This window comes from Pimephales promelas, chromosome 11 (genome assembly GCF_988280905.1).
Source record: "Pimephales promelas chromosome 11, fPimPro1.hap1.1, whole genome shotgun sequence".
Taxonomy (NCBI): Eukaryota; Metazoa; Chordata; class Actinopteri; order Cypriniformes; family Leuciscidae; genus Pimephales; species Pimephales promelas.
This window is the reverse complement of record NC_142779.1, coordinates 892408-915190: the sequence shown is the minus strand read 5'-3', so window position 1 is coordinate 915190 and position 22783 is coordinate 892408. Positions and strand designations below refer to the sequence as shown.

Below are 22783 nucleotides of genomic sequence, written 5' to 3'. Positions count from 1 at the left end.
TTTGCTGTAATTGTATATTTATAAATTTTACTGTACACATCATTTGGTGTTTATGTATAATATAAGTTCAACTTTATTAGATGCATTACAGTAAAAGCTTATATAAATCAACCTCGTGAGCAGAAGAGACACACACATAAAAAAAAAAAAAAAAAAAAAAATCGAACCTTGACCCTAAACTCTTGAATGGTTGTGCATATCTGTTCTTTTCCAAATTCTAGGATCTAGGATTGGCAGCTAGGATTATTGCATGTTGTCTGGCACACCAAAGTCCAAAGAAACTTAAAATACTAATTGTGAAGATTATTAAGATGTGAGGAAGTTAAAAGAGGGCCTGAGCCAATCGAATCTCAAAGAATCCTTCAGTTCTCAGGCTTCAAAACACCAGGGATTCAGTAAATCAAGGTCAAGCTGAACATCTGCTCCGGATAATCAGGTGTGTGTCGTGGCGAAGTGATTCCAGACAGGGAAACGGCCCTCCAGTGACAGCTTACGACACCCGTGATGATGATGATGATGATGATCAGAGACCCCGAAAGACCCGAGTGTGACGGATGAGGGTTAAAGTATTACATGGTTTTAATTAATAAATGTTTCGCTAACTGTGTTTTATATATATATATTTCTGAAATACATAACTTAAAATCATAATGTGGACTGTTTTTTGTGAAGCTGCTCTGAAACGATGTGTATTGTGAAAAGCGCTATAGAAATAAAGTGAATTGAATAGAATTGAATGATGTTGGAGGTTACAGACCTGTGTGAGTTCATGCAGGCTGCGTGTGAACTGGTTTGCGTATGAGCACTGGTTATAGTCATGCTCCGCCCACCGGCCCGATTGGCCACACCTCCGCCACGCCCTCTTCTCCTGAGGGGCGGAGCTAACGCTGGCCATCGCACACGGCAGGAACGCCAGGAAACCAGACAACGTCTTCGGCCACCTGAGAAAACAGCATGTGAATGTGATTCAGCAGATGGAATGTGTGTGTGTGTGTGTTCTCTTCACTGAACGCATGTTTGAAGTCTTGAGTCCGCTCGTGTTTCTGTCATTTTTAGTGGATTTATGATCATCCATTAACAAAAAACAAACTACACATGTTAAACACATCATATACTGAAACTTTTTTGCCAAATGTTTTGTTTGTAAAGTGTGTTTGAGCATCTTTCTTTACAATAAATGGAACTTGCTGTGATATTTTTGCAATAAAACACAAAAACATTTTGCACCACCGTTCAAAGGTTTGGGGTCGGGAACATTTTTAATATGTTTTTTGAAAGAATGCTCTTATGGTCACCAAGACTGCATTTATTTAATCAAGAATGGTATGATGGGTGGTTGCCAGGGTGTTGCTACAGTATGTGGTTGCCAGGGTATGCTGGGCGGTTGCAAGGGTGTTGCTATGTGGTTGCCAGGATATGCTTGGTGGTTGCAAGGGTGTTGCTACGTGGTTGCCAGGGTCTGCTGGGTGGTTGCAAGGGTGTTGCTATATGGTTGCCAGGATATGTTGGGTGGTTGCAAGGGTGTTGCTATATGGTTGCCAGGATATGTTGGGTGGTTGCAAGGGTGTTGCTATGTGGTTGCCAGCCAGGGTATGCTGGGTGGTTGCAAGGGTGTTGCTATATGGTTGCCAGGGTATGCTGGGCGGTTGCAAGGGTGTTGCTACGTGGTTGCCAGGGTATGCTGGGTGGTTACAAGGGTGTTGCTATGTGGTTGCCAGGTTGTGCTGGGCGGTTGCAAGGGTGTTGCTATGTGGTTGCCAGGGTATGCTGGGTGGTTGCAAGGGTGTTGCTATGCGTTTTCCAGGGTGTTCCAGTGTAGTTGTTAGTATGTGCAAGGTGTTTGCAAGCATGTTTCTTTGTGGTTACTAGGGTGTTGCTATGCTAGATGGTTGACCTTAAACTCTTGAAACAGCAGTGCAGGTGTGACTTAAGCGTCTTTCCGAGAACCTGATCATGTTCAGATTTTCACAAAACAGTTGAGGTTTGTAAAGATGAACAGTGTCCATTAGCTGCCGTCAAGTGAAGCACAAATGCGCAGTAATAAATGACACTAATTCCTCTGGTAACAACAGACTGATTTTCCAGCTCATTACAGACGTGTCCTGCACAAACACAGAACATGAAGCTATAGAAGCACCAATCAGAGAACTGCCATTAAAATACAACGGAGGAGAAAAGAAGCACTGATGCATCATAACCACAGTGAAGTGATTTTTAAGTAATGGCGTCTGTGTGTGGGTGAGTGTGATGTTTCTGATGGTTGGCTGGGCTTCTGTAGCTGCGGCTTCTGTGTGTGTGTGTGTGTGTGTGTGTGCTGTTAGGGTATTCCTGAGTACTTGTTAGTACGTGCATGTGGTTTGCAAGGATGTTGCTACGTGGTTACTAAATTGCAAGGGTGTTGCTACTTAGTTGCCAGGTTGTGCTACGTGTTGCTATGTGGCTGCGCGGGTGTGCTAGGAGTTTGCCAGGGTGTTGCTATGTGGTTGCCAGTGTATGCTGGGTGGTTGCCAGGGTGTTGCTATGTGGCTGTGCGGGTGTGCTAGGAGTTTGCAAGAGTGTTGCTATGTGGTTGCCAGTGTATGCTGGGTGGTTGCCAGGGTGTTGCTATGTGGCTGCGCGGGTGTGCTAGGAGTTTGCCAGGGTGTTGCTATGTGGTTGCCAGTGTATGCTGGGTGGTTGCCAGGGTGTTGCTATGTGGCTGTGCGGGTGTGCTAGGAGTTTGCAAGAGTGTTGCTATGTGGTTGCCAGTGTATGCTGGGTGGTTGCCAGGGTGTTGCTATGTGGCTTCTAGGGAGTGTTAGGTGTTTGCAAGGATGCTGCAATTCGGTTACTAGGTTGCAAGGGTGTTGCTAGGTGGTTGAATGGTGTTGCTATGCGGCTGCTATGGTGCGTCAAGCGGTGCATCATAATCAAAGTGAAGTGATATTTAAGAGTGTGTGTGAGTGTGATGCTTCTGTAGCTGAAGACACACCTGAATTCACCCTTGTTGCTAGTGACCCTCTCGGCCGAACAGTACAGCGCTGTCGTCTCCAGAACCACGATCTCCATGCCGATTGAGCTGTTGCCACGGGAACTGGTCACGTGACACTGCCAATTACCAGCAACCCCGACATCAATGTTGGACAGGATGAGCTCGCTGTGAGACGAGGGTAAGACGACACTGAGTCACGCTTGAACATGAGCAAGTTTAACAGAGTGAATCTCACACAAGTCAGATGAAGCCTTATTGTGTGACTCAAATAACACTGACATGATCTACATTTTCTGAGTACAAAATAAATGCTATTTTAGTTGCTTTGTAATAAATAAATAAAAATCCATCAACATTTATGATATTGAGCACTGCGAAACACAAGACTAGGGTTATTCTGTTTCATTCACATTCAGCTCTGAATTATTAATATGCTAGAATTTCCAAACGTTACTGTTCCTTGGTTTCTACAACATTTTTGAGTGAAACATTGAGAGATGCAAACGATTCATGCATGCAAACACTAGCGAAGGAATAGTGTCTCAGTGAGCGCGCTCAAGCCATAAGCCCTCACAAACACTCTCGTTTGCTCACTCATTCACTTACTCACACACACACTCACTCATTCATTCACACACTCATTGACTCACTCATTAAATCACTCATTCACTCACTCACACACGGACACTCACTCACTCAATCACTCACTCCCTCAGTCACACACACACTCAATCATTCACTCACTCACTCCCTACCTCACTCACGCACACATTCACTCACTCACTTATTTACTCACTCACTCACTCACTCATTGACTCACTCACTCCTTCACTGACTCACACTCACACACACACACACACACACACACACACACACACACTCACTCACTAACTCACTTAGTCATTTACTCAAGCACTCCCTCATACTCACTCACTCAGTCACTCACACCCAGTGTTGCTAGGTAGTTGCCAGGGTGTTGCTATGTGGTTGCTAAATGGCTTTTGCTAGGGTGTTTATTTTTATTTATTCCTAGGGTGTGCTAGATGGTGCCCAGGGCATGCTATGTGTTCGCTGAGGTGTGTTAGGTAGTTGCAAGGGTGTTGTTAGATGGTTGCCAGGGTGTTGCTAAGTGGCTGCTTACTGGCCAAACAAGATAAGACATCTTTATGATATATTTATTTTTTTCAGCAACACATTTCACCATTAAAACAGATGACAAGCAACATGTCATTATTATAAAAGACATTATTCAGTAGAAATTAACAATTTTCTAGAGTTAATATCTAGAGGATAAGGTTGCCCTGTTTAGGAGAGGTAAAAAGCGGCATAAATGATCCTGATGTGCGGATGACGTCTGATTATGGCACATTATTCCTCTCTCTGCTGCAGTCCGGCAGCACTTAGATCCCTGATTAACGACCTCGGACCCTCGGGCCAGCACAAGAGACTGACCCATCTGTAGCGCATATGGCTCAGAGACCAGTTTGAAGAGTGTGTGTGTGTGTGTGTGTGTGTGTGTGTGTGTGTGTGTGTGTGTGTGTGGCGTGAAGCAGAGCTGTGCTTGTGCCCCATTAAACTGACCACCACACGGCAAACATAACAGAGTGCTCCCCCTACTGAGACACCAGTGACGCTCCACGCTCACATGATCCCAGACAAGCAGAAATACACACAACTAACACACAGAAAAGACTTCTGTTGTGTTACACGCAAAACAAATAATTCAGGATTAGAACAACATGAGGGTGATTAAAATCACAACTGTAATCTGCTTAATATTTCAATTATTGCTGCTAGACAAGATTAAAGTTAAATATAGGGCAAGCCACATAGCAACACCCACAACATATTAGCAACCACAGCTACACCCTGCCATTACCCACAACACATAAGAAACTGCCTAGCAACACCCTGGCAACCACACACAACACATTAGCAACCACATAGCAACACCCTGGCAACCACACTCAACATTTGGAACAACATAGCGACACCCTAGCAACTGCCCAAACCCAATTGTAGCTGCATAGCAACACCCTGCCAACCACCCATTACATATTAACCACAAGAACATCCTGGCAATGGCAACCACACACTACATTTGCAACCGCATAGCAACACCTTGGAAACCATCCATAACATATTAATAACCACAGCAATACCCTGGCAACCACACGTAACACATTAGCAACACCTTGAAAACCACACACAACATATGCAGCCAAATAGCAAAACCCTAGCAACCACCCAAAAAACAATTGTAACCACATAACACCCTGGCAACCACACATAACATATTAGCAACCACAGCAACACCCTGGAAACCACACACAACATATTAGCAACACCCTGGTAACCACACACAACACATTAGCATAACACTGGTAACCAAACACACCATTTGCAACCGCATAGCAAAACTTTGGAAACCATCCATAACATATTACCAACCACAGCAACACCCTGGCAACCACACGTAACACATTAGCAACACCTTGAAAACCACACACAACATATGCAGCCAAATAGCAACACCCTAGCAACCACCCAAAAAACAATTGTAACCACATGACAACACCCTGGCAACCACACATAACATATTAGCAACCACAGCAACACCCTGGAAACCACACACAACATATTAGCAACACCCTGGTAACCACACACAACACATTAGCATAACACTGGTAACCAAACACACCATTTGCAACCACATAGCAACACCCTGGCAACCACACACATCATCCAATCATAATGCCAGCGAGTTTTCCATTCAATAATCACATTTTCTTTAAAATAAAATGAATTGATGTATGAGTCTGAGCAGAACAAGCATCAATGAGAACACAAACACACACACACAAACACACACACACACTGTGACCTACATTCACACCACAAAGCTCTATTGTCCAGCCATCCAGTCATCTCCAAAACGCTTCACTCGCAGCATTCACAGTCATGAACCGATATTTCTCAATCTGAGGATAATAACAGGCCTGTGGATGATCGTTCACTGATGAATATTTAAAACTCAGAGCATGAAAATAGTTCTGCCCACTATAGTTCCTCTTCCAGTCAGTATCGCTGGAGCTTGAACCACAACAGCAGGTACATAAACATGAATTATTAATGATACATTGAAAGGACTAATACTAAAAGGACACAAACACACTCAGAAACACTTTTACATCACTCAAACTTTTAGTAGATCTAAGAGCAACTTACAGTATACATACAGAATAAATGACAAAACAATAATATTTTTCTTCATTTCATATTTCATATTTTTTCATATTTTTCTTCATTTCCTCATGACGAGGTTTATTTGAGGATGATTTAAGGTTGATTATTCCATCATAAAATCCTCAATGTTCACGGTCAGATTATGGAGTCTGAGGCGCCATTAGATCATGAAGATGAAGTGAAATCTGGTTTTATGGGATTAAAGACGAGTTCCACACTTGATACTCTATAAACAGCGGGTCACATGACACTCGTCTGGAGTTTATGTAAAAGGTTTTCCTCATAGAAACACAAACCCTACTAAAGCAGCCAGTGACTGCCACTGGAATAAAGTCTAACCTCAGACAGACACAAACCTCATCACACACACCGATTCTCCGTAATGAGAGAATTAAACTCCAGTCGCCATGGTTACCGCATCACATCACCCGCGAGCCAATCAGCAGAGAGAGCCAGAGATCATGTGTGTGTGAGTGTGAGAGGGAGTTTAAAGCAGTGTTAATGGTGACGTGTTCATTCACTTTCTTAACCCTCTGGGGTTGTTCGGCCCAAATGGACCCCAAGAATTGAAATAGATTTTTTTTTTTAAATCGCAGCTTCCTCGTAATGGTCCGAAATTTGGTGACTTTGTTGGGATTTAGTATTTGAACACCCAAAAAAATTGGGTATAGGATGTGAACAGTCTAAGTGGTTGTAAAAAAAATAGTCACACTTGGGGTGTTCGGGTCCAAATGGACCCACATGGAAAAAAATGTGTTTTGCATTTTTAAAATGCTCAGTTTGTCCACCAGATGGCATCCATCTCATTTCAAAAATTGCTTTTATGAGGCCTAGGCCTGACTCTAAAATGAAATACAGCTTTAAAATATATATATATATATATTTTTTTTTTTTTTTTAATATTTTTTCTATTATGTTCAATGGGGGAAATTTTGTCATAATTATTGCATTAATACTAATTATAATTATTTATTTTTTTTTTGAAATTTTCTCAAAACACCAAAAAAGAAAAGAAAAAATATTATAAAAAGACGAGTAAAAAAATCATGATTTTTTTTTTTTAAATATGAATCCCGCCCTTTGGGTCCATTTGGACCCGAACAACCCGAGCGTGACTCTGAAACGAACAACCCCAGAGGGTTAATCCTGTAAAGCCTGACGGATGAAATAATAGTCAAGATTGATTTTTAAATGGAACGGTTCATTGAACCTTTAGACAAAGTATAAAGAAGTTTGCATGTGTTTTTGTTGAGGTTCAGGCTTTCGTGGCTCATACACTCTTGATTCAGTTCTCACTGCAAAAAATGCTTTTCTTACTTAGTACTTTTGTCTTGTTTCCAGCCCAAATATCTAAAAATCCATTATTATGTCTTGTTTTCTGGGAGAAAAATAAAAATGAAGTGAGTTTTTGCTTAATACAGGCTAAATGATCTGCCAATGGCTTAAGAAAAATAATCCTGTTCCTGTTTGAATTAAGATTATTTTTCTTACTCCATTGGGATATAATTTCACTCACTTTATTATGATTTATTTCCCCAGAAAACAAGACATAATATCATGTCATCATATGTCATTTCACTCATCAAGTCAATGCTTCTTGATTTAATCATTTTTAGATATTTAGACTTGGATTTGATAATGATATGTACAAATGGTGATGAAATTCTGATGCTTATATTGTAAATCAATAGCAGATTCTTACATAAATGCATATAAATACCAATATCTGTCAATAACGTCTTAGTAAGATGATATTTAAATGTTTAGTTTTATGATCAAAGCTCTGATGGTCATATTTGATACTCGTGATGTTTCTGTAAAATCAGACGTTAACAGGCAGAAATGTGCATATCAAATATGATACAGTAGGTTTATAGGCTATAAATAATATAATATAATATAATATAATATAAGGTATATAATAACAGTCAGATTTATATAACACAATCCTAAAATACACTGTGAAAGATTTCATCCCGCAGGTCAAAAACACAAACGTGTAACCCGCAAACGGGCCGATCTGGTGTTAAATCAATCAATTAGCGGATGGGAGAGAGGTGTGTGTGTGTGTGCGGTCTGAGACATGCGTCACACACACACACACACACACACACACACACACACCGACGGTTCAACAGCTGTGGCCAGAGCTGCGTAATACAGGCGGTAGACTACTGTAGTACAGCAGGGCCGACCACACTAACAGCTGTGTGTGTGTGTGTGTGTGTGTGTGTGAGAGAGAGAGAGAGAGCGAGAGAGTGTGTGTGTGTGATTATGCTCTGATTATGGGACCGGTGTTTTGGTTGGCCGGTGGAGTCAGACAGGGCCGTTCCCGTCTCTCTCTCTCTCTCTCTCTCTCTCTCTCTGCCAGGAGAAACATTACACACAGGTTGTCTTCACCCGTAAATTAGAGCAGCGTAAAGAAGAGAGCGGCGATTAATTGAGACGCCTAATCACAACGGGAATGAGCGACTCCGGAACGAGCGACGGAAAAAAGCAGCGGATGACCAATCGTCCTCACACCTGATGACAGCTGTCAATCAAACACATCACAGGACCAAACACAGACCCGGAGCTGGACGATCCATCAAACCGCATAATAATTCAACAGTTAAATATTAGCGGTTAGTAACAGAAGATATGCGGCGGTTCTCCTTCAAAATAAGAGTTTCATGGTTTAACGTTTGAAAATGAAGAAATAAGACAGCCATAATATTAGTAGTAATTTTCTTGATGACATGTAAAATAAAAGTAATATTACAACTATTTTATTAAATATATATATTTTTTATTTTACAGTGAAATATTACAATAGCTTTTATTTGTAATTATATATATATATATATATATATAATTATATATTATATATATTGTAATTATATATATATATATATATATAATTACAAATAAAAGCTATTGTAATATTTCAAATAAAATAATAACAAATATATAAAATAAAATAAAAAATATATATAAAAAATAATATAAAATAATAATAATAATAATAATATATAAATATATATATATATATATATATAGTATTGAGAAGGACAATAATTTTGACAGAATAAGTTAATTTTGAGTCAGATTTCCAGTGTTGTGGTAAAGTTAGTGTGTGCAGAGAAAGGTGTGTGTTTTCTATTTTAAAATGTTAGAATATATTTAAAAAAATGTGTTTTTGAGAAGAAAATGATCCAGTTGTGTTTTGTAGGTGTGAGTCTGTGTTAAGAGTTTAGAAAAAGTATCTGGGTGCGCGCTCGTTAGCTGTAATATCAGGGAAGGGAATTACAGAACTGCATTTGATTTTGACATTTTCAGCAGATGTCACACACACACACACATTTATACATATTATATTGCCATTTTGTAAATAACATTTGAAATGAATTTTATTGAGGTTTATGCTTCCGTTTACCATCAAGCCTTTTGCAAGAGTAGTTCTAGCTAAAAGATTTGATATCCAGCGAGGCAATTAAACTGAGCATTAAACGAGATGCGTGCTGGTTTTAACTAATCGATCCGCTTCACCTCACTTTCTAATCAACCTTCAGAAGCGCCTCGCTCGGCTCGCCCGCAGATTATGAGTGAGATCCGCGAGTGTGTGTGTGTGTGTGTGTCATGAGTGAGAACAGAACGAGGCCGGACTGCAGAGATGATTCATATAACGGCTGAGTGAGTGTGTGTGTGTGTGTGTGTGTGTGTGTCTCCTCTGCATACTAATAAACACTTTTACTAATGAAGGGAAATTAGCACTGGTGTGAAGTCGAGGAAACACCAGCTCTCTCACACACACACACACACACACACACACTCTCGCTCCGTCCAACGCAGAAAAGATTTGTTGACATGAGGAACATATTTCTGTCTGCACTTCATCAATATTTATGCTCAGACGATCCTCCGCGGCGAGAGCGAGTCAAAGTAATTAACAGCCACATGGTTCACTTTCACACAAACAGATGTGTGTGTGTGTGTGTGTGTGTGTGTGTGTGTGTGTGTGTGAGAGAGAGTGTGAGTGTGTGTGAGACAGAGAATGAGAGTGTGTGTGTGAGTGAGTGAATATGTGTGTGCGTGTGTGTGTGTGTGTGTGTGTGTGTGTGTGTGTGTGAGAGCGAGTCAAAGTAATTAACAGCCACATGGTTCACTTTCACACAAACAGATGTGTGTGTGTGTGTGTGTGAGAGAGAGAGTGTGAGTGTGTGTGAGACAGAGAATGAGAGTGTGTGTGTGAGTGAGTGAGTGAATATGTGTGTGTGTGTGTGTGTGTGTGTATGTGTGTGTGAGAGCGAGTCAAAGTAATTAACAGCCACATGGTTCACTTTCACACAAACAGATGTGTGTGTGTGTGTGTGTGTGTGTGTGTGTGTGTGTGCGTGAGTGAGTGTGTGTGTGTGTGTGAGAGTGTGTGTGTGTATGTGTGTGTGTGTGAGTGATTGAGATTGTGTGTGTGTGTGTGTGTGAGAGTGAGTGTGTGTGTGTGTATGTTCTCACCTGGTGATGAGGCAGCAGTCGTGAATGATGCTGTCCTCCACGTTCAGCTCTCTCTCCTCCAGCGAGTGAGTGTGTGTGTGAGTGTGTGTGTGTGTGTCCTCCAGTGTGTGAACGGGCCGCTGCTCGTGGCTCCAGGACAGCCTGACGGACGGGTCGAGGAACGAGGCGGTGCACTGCAGCGGCAAACGGTCCCCGCGAAACACCAGCTGCCTCTGGGTGGGGATGAGCTGCAGGACAGGGAGCTCCAGCGGTCCGTCTGAAACACACACACACACACACACACACACACACTGATGGGAACCGGACGGGTGGATGACATAGGCTACGACTACATTAATCCAGATTCATTTTGAGAAAGAAAAAAAAAACGCTCTCCGTCCACATCTTTACTGCATGTGCAAACCCTCACAGACACACACACACAGAAACAATAAAGTTATCGCGCAATTCTTCAGTCAGGATCGTTATATTTATCAGGTCAGGCCGCTCTCACTCAGCGTTATACGTTCGGCCCAAAGCTGAAGCAGGACCGCAGACGCGAGTGTGTCATCTGTGCAGGACTGTGATGTGGAGAGTGTGTGAACTCTGAATATAACAGGCACAATCCCGCTATAAACATCAATATCTATGGCTTTAATATGCGTCACATGACTAGGGTTGGGTATCGAGAATCGAGTATCGATTGGAATCGGGACTAACTTTTCGTTTTTCCCGGAATCGTTCAAAAGTTAAAATTTCGATTCCTAGTTTCGATATTCACAGTCCGCCGAGCGGAAGAAGAAACCGCTGAACAACACCAACGAAGAAGCGTCTACCGGAAGTGTTCATAACCGCGCGAGTCGAACATGAGTAGCTTACGTCGGCGATCCAAAGTGTGGCTTCACTTTTCTAAAAATAACGAAATCTCGGCAAAATGCAAAATTTGTGACAAAAGGAGTATTTTTACAGAAGGAGTATTTCCTTCAGAAAGGCCGTTGGTTAGCAAGGTTAGCTAAACTTTTTTGACCCTGCCTCTTAAAAGAATCGGAATCAAGAATCATTAGGAACCGGAATCGAAACAAGGAATCGGAATCGGAATCAGAATCAAATTCAAATTCAAATTCAAATTCAAACGATACCCAACCCTACACATGACTAAACTGACATCATCGCTTTTAAACACCTCAGTTTCCACAGCCCACACTACAGCGTTTCACATGTATCCACTTTGAAGAGCGTTTTCAAAAAGTGTCGTTTTCATTAATAACGTGTCGACGGAAGAGAAAAGATGCGTTTCAAACGAAAATATATTAAAAAACTATTTTGATCAGCATTCCCTTTTTAATAATCAGATTTAGCCAAGAACAAACAATAGTCTAAAACCCCGCTGATTAATCACTCGCCTTTTTATTACTTATACGTTTACTCACCAATTGAGTGTTAATAATCATAAAACCCTGTCAAATTAAGTTCCATAAAAGTTGCATAAAATCCTCTTTGTCGTCATAGTTCCCCACTTTGAAAAGCGAGTCGTTTGCCGGGGCTGGTGTCAATAAAAGCTTATATTATATTGGACTAACAACAAGGACGTTTTCAGTTCTAAAACTTACGGGATATTCTTATAATATGATGACCTCTTAGATGTCAAAAGCTCAAGAAAAATGTGATTTCTCAGTTCATCACCTCTTTGACTTTCTGAGCAAAGCAATGGATTCAGACATTAATCTGTAGAGCGGTCCATAATCCATAATCATCAAAATTATAACAAATAACAAAAAGGCTTGAAATATCTCACTTTGCATGTAATGAGTCTATATAATATATTAGTTTCACCTTTTAAGTTGAATTACTGAAATTAACTTTTGCACGTTATTCTAGTGTAGTTGGCTATATACAGTATATTATATTTTACAATGACAATGCACAAGGCTCATCCAAAAATATCTTCTTTGAGTTGGAGTGTTTTCTTACATTGCATTTTTGTCCATTCATTTACCAGATATGCAAATGAGGCTTCCATGCTATTATCACACATGCATAATTCATTCTTACTTGATGCATTCTTACAACAAAAGTGGGCATTTTTGTACAATAATACATAAATTAAATTACAGTAAAATTAAAATAAATACCCTTTTATTTTATTTATAAAAATAAATCTTTTTGTCACAGTCTATATATACTTCAAAGTTTAAACGATGCAAACTTCAGCTCTGCAAATTATGCTTATTGTGAATTGAATTGGGTTTAACTCATTTTTAATCAATTTTATTTAGCAAGTTTAGCAAATTTTTTGCGAATTTGACTGAATTGCATTGAAAAATAACACACACAACACATGCATGTGTGCATGATTCATTCCTACGCTATGCATTCTTACTAATGAAAATGTTTGTGCAATAATAATATATATTTTTATTGTAAAAATGCAATATGTGGAAAAAACAGGTTTGCAACTGTAAAATTTAAATAACTGCTTTTAATTTGTTATAATTTAATTGAATTAATTCAAATAAATCATTCAGTTGCAGTCTTTGCTTCAGAGGAGATGCATGCAGGATTTGCTTTAACTGGCAATAAGATGTTAGAGTAAAATCACTACATTTTTGTCCATTGGTCAATACAAACTTCCATGCAAATTATGCAAATGCAAGCTATGCAAATGAGGCTTATTATGAATCTAATTAGGTGGGCGTGTTTGTGCATCTCCTGTTTGCTTAATTCCTTTAGTGAATCAAATGCTATAATAATGCAGGCATAATTAATTCTTACAAACTTCCAAACACAGCTGTACAGTAGAGTAATATCATGTGTGTGTGTGTGTGTGTGTGTGTGTGTGTGTGTGTGTGTTACCGCAGGTGAGCTGGTGTTCCTGAAGGCTGAGGAGCTCCAGTCCGCGCAGACGGCTCGGATACACACACACGGATTGGTTGGTCAAACGCACGGACTGAACCCTGACCCACGACAGCAGCCACTGAAGCTGGCAATCACAGAACAGCGAGTCCGTGCCCACGCTCCTGCAAAACACACACACACACCAATATCATCAGTTTAATGCAATAACAACACAGTTATTGAACTGCATTGATCTGAATAATGACACTATTGTCTTTTTTTGTCTTTACAGATGAAATTGCATTTATTTCATAATTGATGAATTGGTAAGGTTCATTAGTTAACATTAATTAAACATCTGCATTACTTTGACCAACTTTCTGATCAAAGTTGCACATGTGATTTAAGCAAAAACTCCACAACATTTAATAATAAAGCAGCGCTCATGTGTTCTAGAGGATAAAAACGGTCAAATTAAACAAAATAAACGTAATAAAGGACAAACTCGGACAAACTTAAATAAACGAGCAGGTCTTCTAATCAGATGAAAAAGAAAGTAATTTGCATAGAAATATGAGGATGAGAACTAATTTTTTTTGCAGTTTAGCTTCAGTAAATGTTTGTCTTGGACTGGGAAAGAAAGTGTTGAGCTCTAAAACACAGTACAGTGAAGGATTGTACTCCTCATATCGTGACCCATTTTAACAGATTTACATGCACAAATATCGTGTGTGTAAATCTTACAGCGCTCGCAGCGAAGGTGTGTGTGTGAAAAGCCCCTCCGGCAGTGTGGAGAAAATATTCCCAGACAGATTCCTGAAAGACACACAAATCCAGCTGACGTTTCAAAGGCATTAAAACACAACTAGAACATCAATTATTAGAGATAAACGGCTCCCAGTGCTAAAGAGAGAGAGAGAGAGAGAGAGAGAGAGAGAGAGAGAGAGAGAGAGAGACTAAACTCACAGTTTGGAGAGACGGCCAAGGTCAAGAAACATATCAGGAGAGAAGCAGCCAATCCTGTTGTTGGAAAGATCCCTGAGAACACACACACACACACACACACACACACACACACACACACACAAGATAAATAATCTGACATCAAACACCAGTGTCAAACCCTTCAAACTGGACGGTGAACATATATCTGTGAATGTGTGAGTATAAACATTATATAACATAAGTTTACCCCACTTTGGCACAACCCAGAATTCATGATACAGAATAAAACTCAAAAAGGAATCACACAGCTTCACCACGTATTTGAGAATTACAACGTCACGTCATTTAACACACTCATACAGAAATATGGGGTTGGGAGGGAACAATTCCTTAAATATCAACAACTTAGACTCCTAATTAAGAATAAAACCACACATTGCAACCTTCTCAGCTTATAGAAGAACTTGACAACTTCAAAAAATTAGCAATAATTTCCAACCAAAACACAACAATAACACTCCCAACAGCCAAATGGGAAACCTTGAGTACTGGGAACACCTCTTTCATGACCAACAACACAAACCTGCAACACTCTTAGAAGAAAAGGTTCTATATAGAACCTTAAAAGGTTCTAAAGCGCTACATATTTGGAACCCCTAAAATGTTCTATATCAAAATTCAAGATATGGGGGTTAGAAAATGTATATATGTATATCATTTTATGTAGTTAATCAATATCCCACAAAGAGTGCATGATTAAAATGTGATATTAAGTTTAATAAACAATAATTTAATTACAACTACAAAATATTGCAGAATAATGTAATATATGAATGAATAATAGCCTATAAAAAACAAAACGGGTTCTTTCTTGTCATTATTGAACCTTTTTTAGCACAAAATGTCATTTGGAGTTGAGTAAAGAACCCTATATAAAGTCATTCACAGAACTCACATTACCCAAAGTAAAATGCACAACACCCTTATCTGTCCACAATGCAGCTTAGATAGCACAGACGACTATTGGCACGCCATGTGGCATTGCCAACCAGTCGATTCTTTTTGGATTACAGTCACTGAGACACTCTCCAAAATCTTGAGCCACACAATCCCATTATCCCCAACACTTTATATCATAGGCGACCTTTCCGAAATCCATATCTCAGAAAAATATAGGAAGCCGTTGCTCATCTCGCTTGCTGTCGCTAAGAAAGTAATTCTCCAAAACTGGAAATCAAAGAAATCTTGCCACATCAATCACTGGATAAATTTAATTCTAGAATATATCTCAATGGAGAAGTACAATGCACACAGAATAAAGCAAGTATCGGGTCCCCTTTTCTTACATTTTTGACAACTTGATTTTTCTCAATATCGTACAAACATAACTATAAGCCATGTATATCACCAGACACACCTCTCTCAGCTATCATTACATACATACATATAGGTATAAACTATCCATATTTATGCATAACATGTTTTTTTCCTCAAACATTTCATCCATGATCAACTAATATAGATCACAGATTAACAGGGAGAGTGGCTGTTGTTTGTAAATTGTTGTTTGTCTGTCTCCTTGTCGTGTTGTATGCACTCAAAAAAAATGAACTAGGAGGTTGTGCACTTTACATAATATATTTATATATATATACTTTACTTATAATAATTATATTTTTTTTACTTTAATTTTTTTTTTATTAAGGTCTATGTAATTGTGTCTCAACTTAACAGTACAAAATCCTAATGTGTTGTCTAAACACAAACCATTTATGTTAAGTAAAAAAAGTGTACATCCAGAGGGTGGCAGTATAGAGCCGACTGACATTTTGCCCGAACTTAATTTTATTGTGTTCAATCTGCTTAAATCTACGAACAACTTAAGTTTACTTAATCTGTTTGTGTTGGATTACATGATTAATTTGTGTTGCCTTAACTGAATCTGGGCTGTGCTTTTAGTTCCCAGCATGCTTTGCATATGGTTGAATTAAGAGAGAATAAATGTTAAAATTAAGTGATATTTTATGTTGTTTTTGTTTTTTTAATTTAGAAAAGGGGAAGACTTGATAGTGTGTAATAGTGTTTAATGTTAAATTACATTGGAATTATAAAACCATTTAAATTACAGTGGGTTACCATTGTGGAGAAGAGTGGAGCATTTTGTTTGTCTGTCACTGATGATTTCATTATTTTCAATTGCATTGAATGACGGAGCGTGTAAATCTTAGCATTCAAGATGCTAATATGTGCTTCTGCTAGCAAATAAAAATCTAAAGTCTATCAATTTAATTAAATGTCACTGAATCAAATGAAATATAAATGGATGAATGGATATAATAAAATGCCTTTGAATCATGTCAGGAAGCCTTTAAAAATTCACGTTGAGACTACTTAAATTGGGTAATTTAAAATTACATAATTCGATTACGTTGAAGTTACATGAACAAATTTTGTTCGTTTAACGTAATCCAGTTATGTGGAACCTGTTGACAAATTAAAATTAATTAAAGCCAACATATTATTTTTTTGATTGTGTTACACTTTGTGCATGGCGCTTTAATCCCCCCCTTCACTTATGTACCCCGGGTCTCAATAAACGGGGTGAATAGTTACGCTATTCATGGTTACTATAATAGTAATAGTTTATTGTCTGCATTGTAATATATTTTGTAAAAAAAATCCCTTATCCGTCAACCTATTTGACCCACCATGAGACTAAAATCTCTGTACATTATAAATAGTATTATTGGATTATTACATTATAAAATAATGGATGGTGTAACAAAATAGCAATGGATGGTATAAATCGTATAAATGCATTCATATGATGTTTAGTTGAGAGTTAGGTTAAAGAGCCCCTATCATAGCATTTGAAATGTTCCTATTTTTGTTTCAGGAGTTCCCAAAAACAGTTTAACGTGCATGCAAGGATAAAAAACACTTTATTTGTCTTATAATATGCATTTATTTTTAACCACGTCTCATCTGTATCCCCTTTTGAAACAGTCAGCATTCTGCAATGTCTATTCAACTCGCTCTCATTCCATAATGATTGCTTCAGTGTAAAAACATAATTCTTGAGCAGCAAATAAAATACCTTTCATGGCTATTAAAAAAAAACAAAAACATTATATAACATATAACATAACATATGATCTGTCTATATGAACTATTGACTGTATTTTTATTTCTTCTGTTAAATTAGTGGGAGAAACATGTGAGAGTGAGTTCAACTTTTCCGTTCATCCAGAGTTTGAAGGAAAAAAAAGAGTTTGCATTCATCTTTCCAATAATTCATACGGCCTTAAAAGTGCTGAAAATCTGATCCATGCATATGTTGATCATGCCGTGAAAACAAATGCCATGCATACTTAAATATGATTAGCGTTATTCCTTTAAAAAGCAGTCGAGCAATGAAATGGGTGCTTTCTGCACCCATAACCGAATTTACCAGGCACATTTCATCTGAAGAGGCGGGAAACGGGACCCTTGAGGAAAATAAGGGTTAAGTGTTTTAGGAGCCCGACTCTAATCTAAGTAACTCGCCAATTACTCCTACTTGAGTCTGAACCCACGAGCGGCGCAGATCCTGAGCATCTGGCAACCGCAGCCAACAAACCGGCCATTCAAGGAGCATACGTGAAGCGTAACTCGGCAGCTCAGTGATTTTATGTCTCGTGTGTGTGTGTGTGTGTGTGTGGTTTCATGCCCGCTGTAATGAGAAACATACACTGCTGTGGTGCAGTGGGAGCGGTTCAGTTCTGCGCTGTAATCATCGGTTGCGAGCTCTTAAATTAGAACGGCCGTTTAAATTATACGCGCACAGAACGCTGGCACACACACATACACACACACACAATCAGCCGCTTAAATCCACCAATCAGTGTCACATTAAACCGTCCACACGGCTCCCGTTTCGGCTGCCACTGCATCTGTGCGTCGACGCGCCGAAAGCCTCTTCAGGACTGACTGAACCTTCAGATCGACTTCAGCTCTGATTCTGAAGGGTGTTGCGTAAAGATGTGACCTAATATTCATCAAATGTAGAAATTTAAGAAGCTTAAAAGCTTAAAAACACAGAACGATCACATAACTTTGGCTAAAGTTTCGAACAAACGTTAGCGTTCTTAAAGCATTGTTAATGGATTAGTTCACTTTTGAAAAAACTTTTGCTGATAATTTACTCGCCCCCGTGTCATCCAAGATGTCCATGTCTGTCTTTCCTCAGTCGAAAAGAAATGAAGGTTTTTGATGAAAACATTCCAGGATTTTTCTCCATATAATGGACTTCAATGGGGACCAAACGGTTCAAGGTCCAAAAGACAGTTTCAGATGCAGCTTCAAATGTCTTTAAACGACACCAGACGATGAATAAGGGTCTTATCATGCGAAACTTATTCCAAAAATGTAACTTTTCTAAGGACAAATGCCAGCCTTGCTCTATTCTGTGAGGCGCGTTTGTAACGTCACGTAATACGTAATTACGTTCAAAAGGTCACGGGCGACGTAGCCGAAAGTACAGAATCAAAATCGTCCGACATCGTTGTTTTACCTTTTAATTCTTTTTTTGTAAACGGCGTTTGAGTTATTTTGCACGTTCAACCTATGCGTTCAACTTGTAAACACTGACTCTGTACTTCCGGCTACGTCGCCCGTGACCTTTTGAACGTAATTACGTATTACGTGACGTTACAAACGCGCCTCACAGAATATAGCAAGGCTAGCATTTGTCCTTAGAAAAGTTACATTTTTGGAATAAGTTTTGAAATAAGCGATCGTTTCGCATGATAAGACCCTTATTCATCATCTGGTGTCGTTTAAAGCCCTTTGAACAGTTTGTACTGAAACTGTCTTTTGGACCTTGAACCGTTTGGTCCCCATTGAAGTCCATTATATGGAGAAAATCCTGGAATGTTTTCATCAAAAACCTTCATTTCTTTTCGACTGAGGAAAGAAAGACATGGACATCTTGGATGACACGGGGGCGAGTAAATTATCAGCAAAAGTTTTTTCAAAAGTGAACTACTTCTTTAATGGAATGTTTGTTTCTGAAACGTCTCGGTTACGTATGTAACCCTCGTTCCCTGAGTAGGGAACGGAGACGTTACGTCAGAAGTGACGGAGATTGGGGGTTTCGCATAGAAAGCCAATCCTCTTCGAGTATTAAAACACGAGCCAATGGCATGCAATGCCTTGGGGCTGCGGAAATTTGCATAGCGTACTCCGCCCTACTCCGTGAGTATAAAAGGAGGAAGTGAACGCAACCGCAGTATGTCTTCGCTGAGGAGCCAAGACTGAACTCGGCCTCTACCCAGCGATACAGCAGAAGTGGCAGGGAGACGTAACGTCTCCGTTCCCTACTCAGGGAACGAGGGTTACATACGTAACCGAGACGTTCCCTATCGTAGTCACTTCGAGTTACGTCAGAAGTGACGGAGATTGGGGGTCTGTGCCATCACGCCATCTTCAAGCTGTCTTCCAGTGCCCTGCGAAAGACTGAACCCCCGAGCCTTACCTCTTTTTTTTTTTTTTTTTGGGGATCCGACTTTGACACAGGATTACCAAGGTACACTGGGAAACATATCCCGAAGGGGACATGCTACCAGCTGCCTACCGAAGGGAGGACTTAAGAATACACATATGGCCACATAGGAACGCATATGGAACACTGGAGTACCAACCGCAGGTGGCTACTGATTTAAACTCCAGGGGTGGCAGATGGCTTGCCAAGGGAAGACACATGCTCAGAGAGGCTTACAGTGGATAATACACATGAGACGGTTACCATGGGGAACCGTGCGCATGGAGGCACCTAGCTAGCATCCAGAGCAACGCAGTGGTGCCCGCATCGTCGGTGCTGGAGGACTCAAGACTTCAATGGAAGAACTGAGGAAATATCGCACTTATCCAGTCCGGGGAGTGGAGTGGCGAGCAAGCGAAGACACCTGAGCGGATCCAGAACTGGCCGAAACGAGTACGTGAGAGGATACCGGCTCAATTCGCAGATTATAGAATCTGGCGAAGGTGTTGGGTGTCGCCCAGCCTGCAGCTCTGCAGATGTCTGTTAGCGAGGCGCCGTGCGCTAAAGCCCAAGAGGAGGCTACACTCCGAGTGGAATGGGCCGTCACACCAAGGGGGCACGGAAGGCCTTGCTGCTGGTAAGACAAAGCAATGGCATCCACTATCCAGTGGGACAGCCGTTGCTTTGAGAGAGCCCTTCCCTTCTGGCTCCCCCCATGACAGACAAAGAGCTGGTCTGAGGTCCTGAAACACTGCGTTCTGTCGACATAGGTGCGGAGAGCACGTACCGGACAGAGCAGTGCCAAGGCTGGGTCTGCCTCCTCCAGGGGCAGCGCTTGCAGGTTCACCACCAGGTCCCGGAGGGGAGTGGTAGGAACCTTGGGCATATATCCAGGCCGGGGTCTCAGGAATACGTGAGAGTAAGCCGGCCCGAACTCCAGGCACACTTCGTCAACAGAGAGTGCGTGCAGGTCCCTTACTCTCCTGATGGATACCAATGCAATCAGGAGTGCTGTCACATAGGACAGGGCAAAAACTCTACCGACTGCAAAGGCTCCAGGGGAGGCCTCTGCAGAGCACCCAGGTCTACTGAGAGGTCCCCAGAGGGCAGGAGGGGAGGGAGGCGGATTTAGCCCCCTCACTCCCCTCAGGAACCTGATGACCAGGTCATGCTTCCCATAGACTTACCTTTCACTGCATCATGAGACGCGGCAATGGCCGCGACATAATCCAAAGGGTGGAGGGCGACAGCCTGCGCTCCAACCCCTCTTGCAGGAAGGAAGCATGACTCCGATCGAACATCTCCGGGGGTCTTCTCAGCGAGAAGAACACCAATTGACGAAGAGGTTTCACTTCAACGCATAAAGGTGTCACGTGGACGACGCTCTTGCGGAAGTGATGGTTGCCGCCACCGCAGGTGGCAGCGAACTCAAACCTGCCTCGTCCCGTCCTGGAGCCACACGTGCAGCCTCCAAGATCGGGACGAGGGTGCCACAGAGTGCCCCGTCTCTGAGAGAGTAGGTCCGGTCTCAGAGGAATAGGCCAAGGAGGTGCTGTCGCGAGGAGCAAGAGTTCGGAGAACCACGTCTTGGTGGGCCAGTAGGGGGCTACCAGCAAGACCTGCTCCTCGTCCTCCTTGATCTTGCACAACACCCGTGCAAGGAGGCTCACTGGGGGAACGCACACTTGCGTGGGCCCCGTGGCCAGCTGTGCGCCAGCGCATCCGAGCCGAGAGAGCCGCGGGTCAGAGAATAACTGGGCGCAGTGGGACGAGTCCCGAGAGGCGAACAGGTCTAACTGTGCCTCCCCGAACTGGTCCCAAATCAGCTGGACCGACTGGGGATGGAGTCGCCATTCGCCGGAGATGGGACGGGCCCGGGACAGCTCGCGGCTGCCCGGTTCCGGTCTCCAGGAATGTAACTGCACGAAGGGACCTCAGGTGCTTCTGACTCCATATCAAGAGGTGGCGGGCGAGCTGCGACAACCGGCGCGAGCGTAGACCCCCCCTGGTGGTAGATGTACGCTACTGCCGTAGTGTTGTCTGAGCGGACAAGCACATGCTGGCCCTAGAGCACGCTCGGAAGCGGTGCCGGGCGAGCCGTACTGCCAACAGCTCGAGGCAATTGATGTGCATGAGGCGCTGGGCTCCTGACCAGGAACCGGCGGCTGCATGCCCATTGCACATGGCACCCCAACCCGTGGTAGACGCATCCGTGGAGACAACGAGATGCCTGGAAACTCGCTGAATAGGGACCCTGTCCGTAAAAAGCTGAGGTTCGACCACGGGAAGAAGGATCGGCGGCACGTCGGAGTCACTGGAACTCGGAGCGAGCCGCGATGCCATGCCCACCTCGGGACTCGATCGCGAAGCCACAGCTGAAGCGGTCTCATATGAAGCAAACCGAGCGGCGTTGCCGCGGCCGCGGATGCCATATGCCCCAGGAGCCTCTGAAATAGTTTCAGTGGAACCGCACTCTTGCCCTCGAACTGTCGAAGACAAGCCAGCAGTGAGTGCGCGCGCTCGTTCGTGAGCTGCGCGGACACGGCGACCGAGTCCATCTCCATGCCGAGAAAAGAGATCCTCTGCACGGGGCAAAGTTTGCTCCTTTCCCGGTTGACCCGAAGGCCCAGACGGGCTAGGTGCCGTAGCACCAGGTCTCTGTGTTCGCAAACCTGAGCTCGAGAGTGTGCTAGTAACAGCCAGTCGTCGAGATAGTTCAGGATGCGAACCCCGTGTTCGCGAAGGGGAACAAGGGCTGCCTCGACGATCTTCGTGAAGACGCGAGGGGACAGAGC

At 41.9% G+C, this 22783-nt stretch overlaps 1 protein-coding gene across 1 annotated transcript in view; it reads right to left on the bottom strand.

The window, feature by feature from the left end:
• Positions 1–22783, bottom strand: part of adgra1b (adhesion G protein-coupled receptor A1b) — a 115590-nt gene that overhangs the window by 75340 nt on the left and 17467 nt on the right. The window contains exons 4-9 of the mRNA XM_039649272.2: positions 14489–14560; positions 14267–14338; positions 13541–13704; positions 10709–10964; positions 2972–3136; positions 758–941 (exon numbers count right to left, since the gene is read on the bottom strand). Coding sequence (XP_039505206.2) covers positions 758–941; positions 2972–3136; positions 10709–10964; positions 13541–13704; positions 14267–14338; positions 14489–14560 — 913 coding nt within the window. The remainder of the gene's footprint in view (positions 1–757; positions 942–2971; positions 3137–10708; positions 10965–13540; positions 13705–14266; positions 14339–14488; positions 14561–22783) is intronic.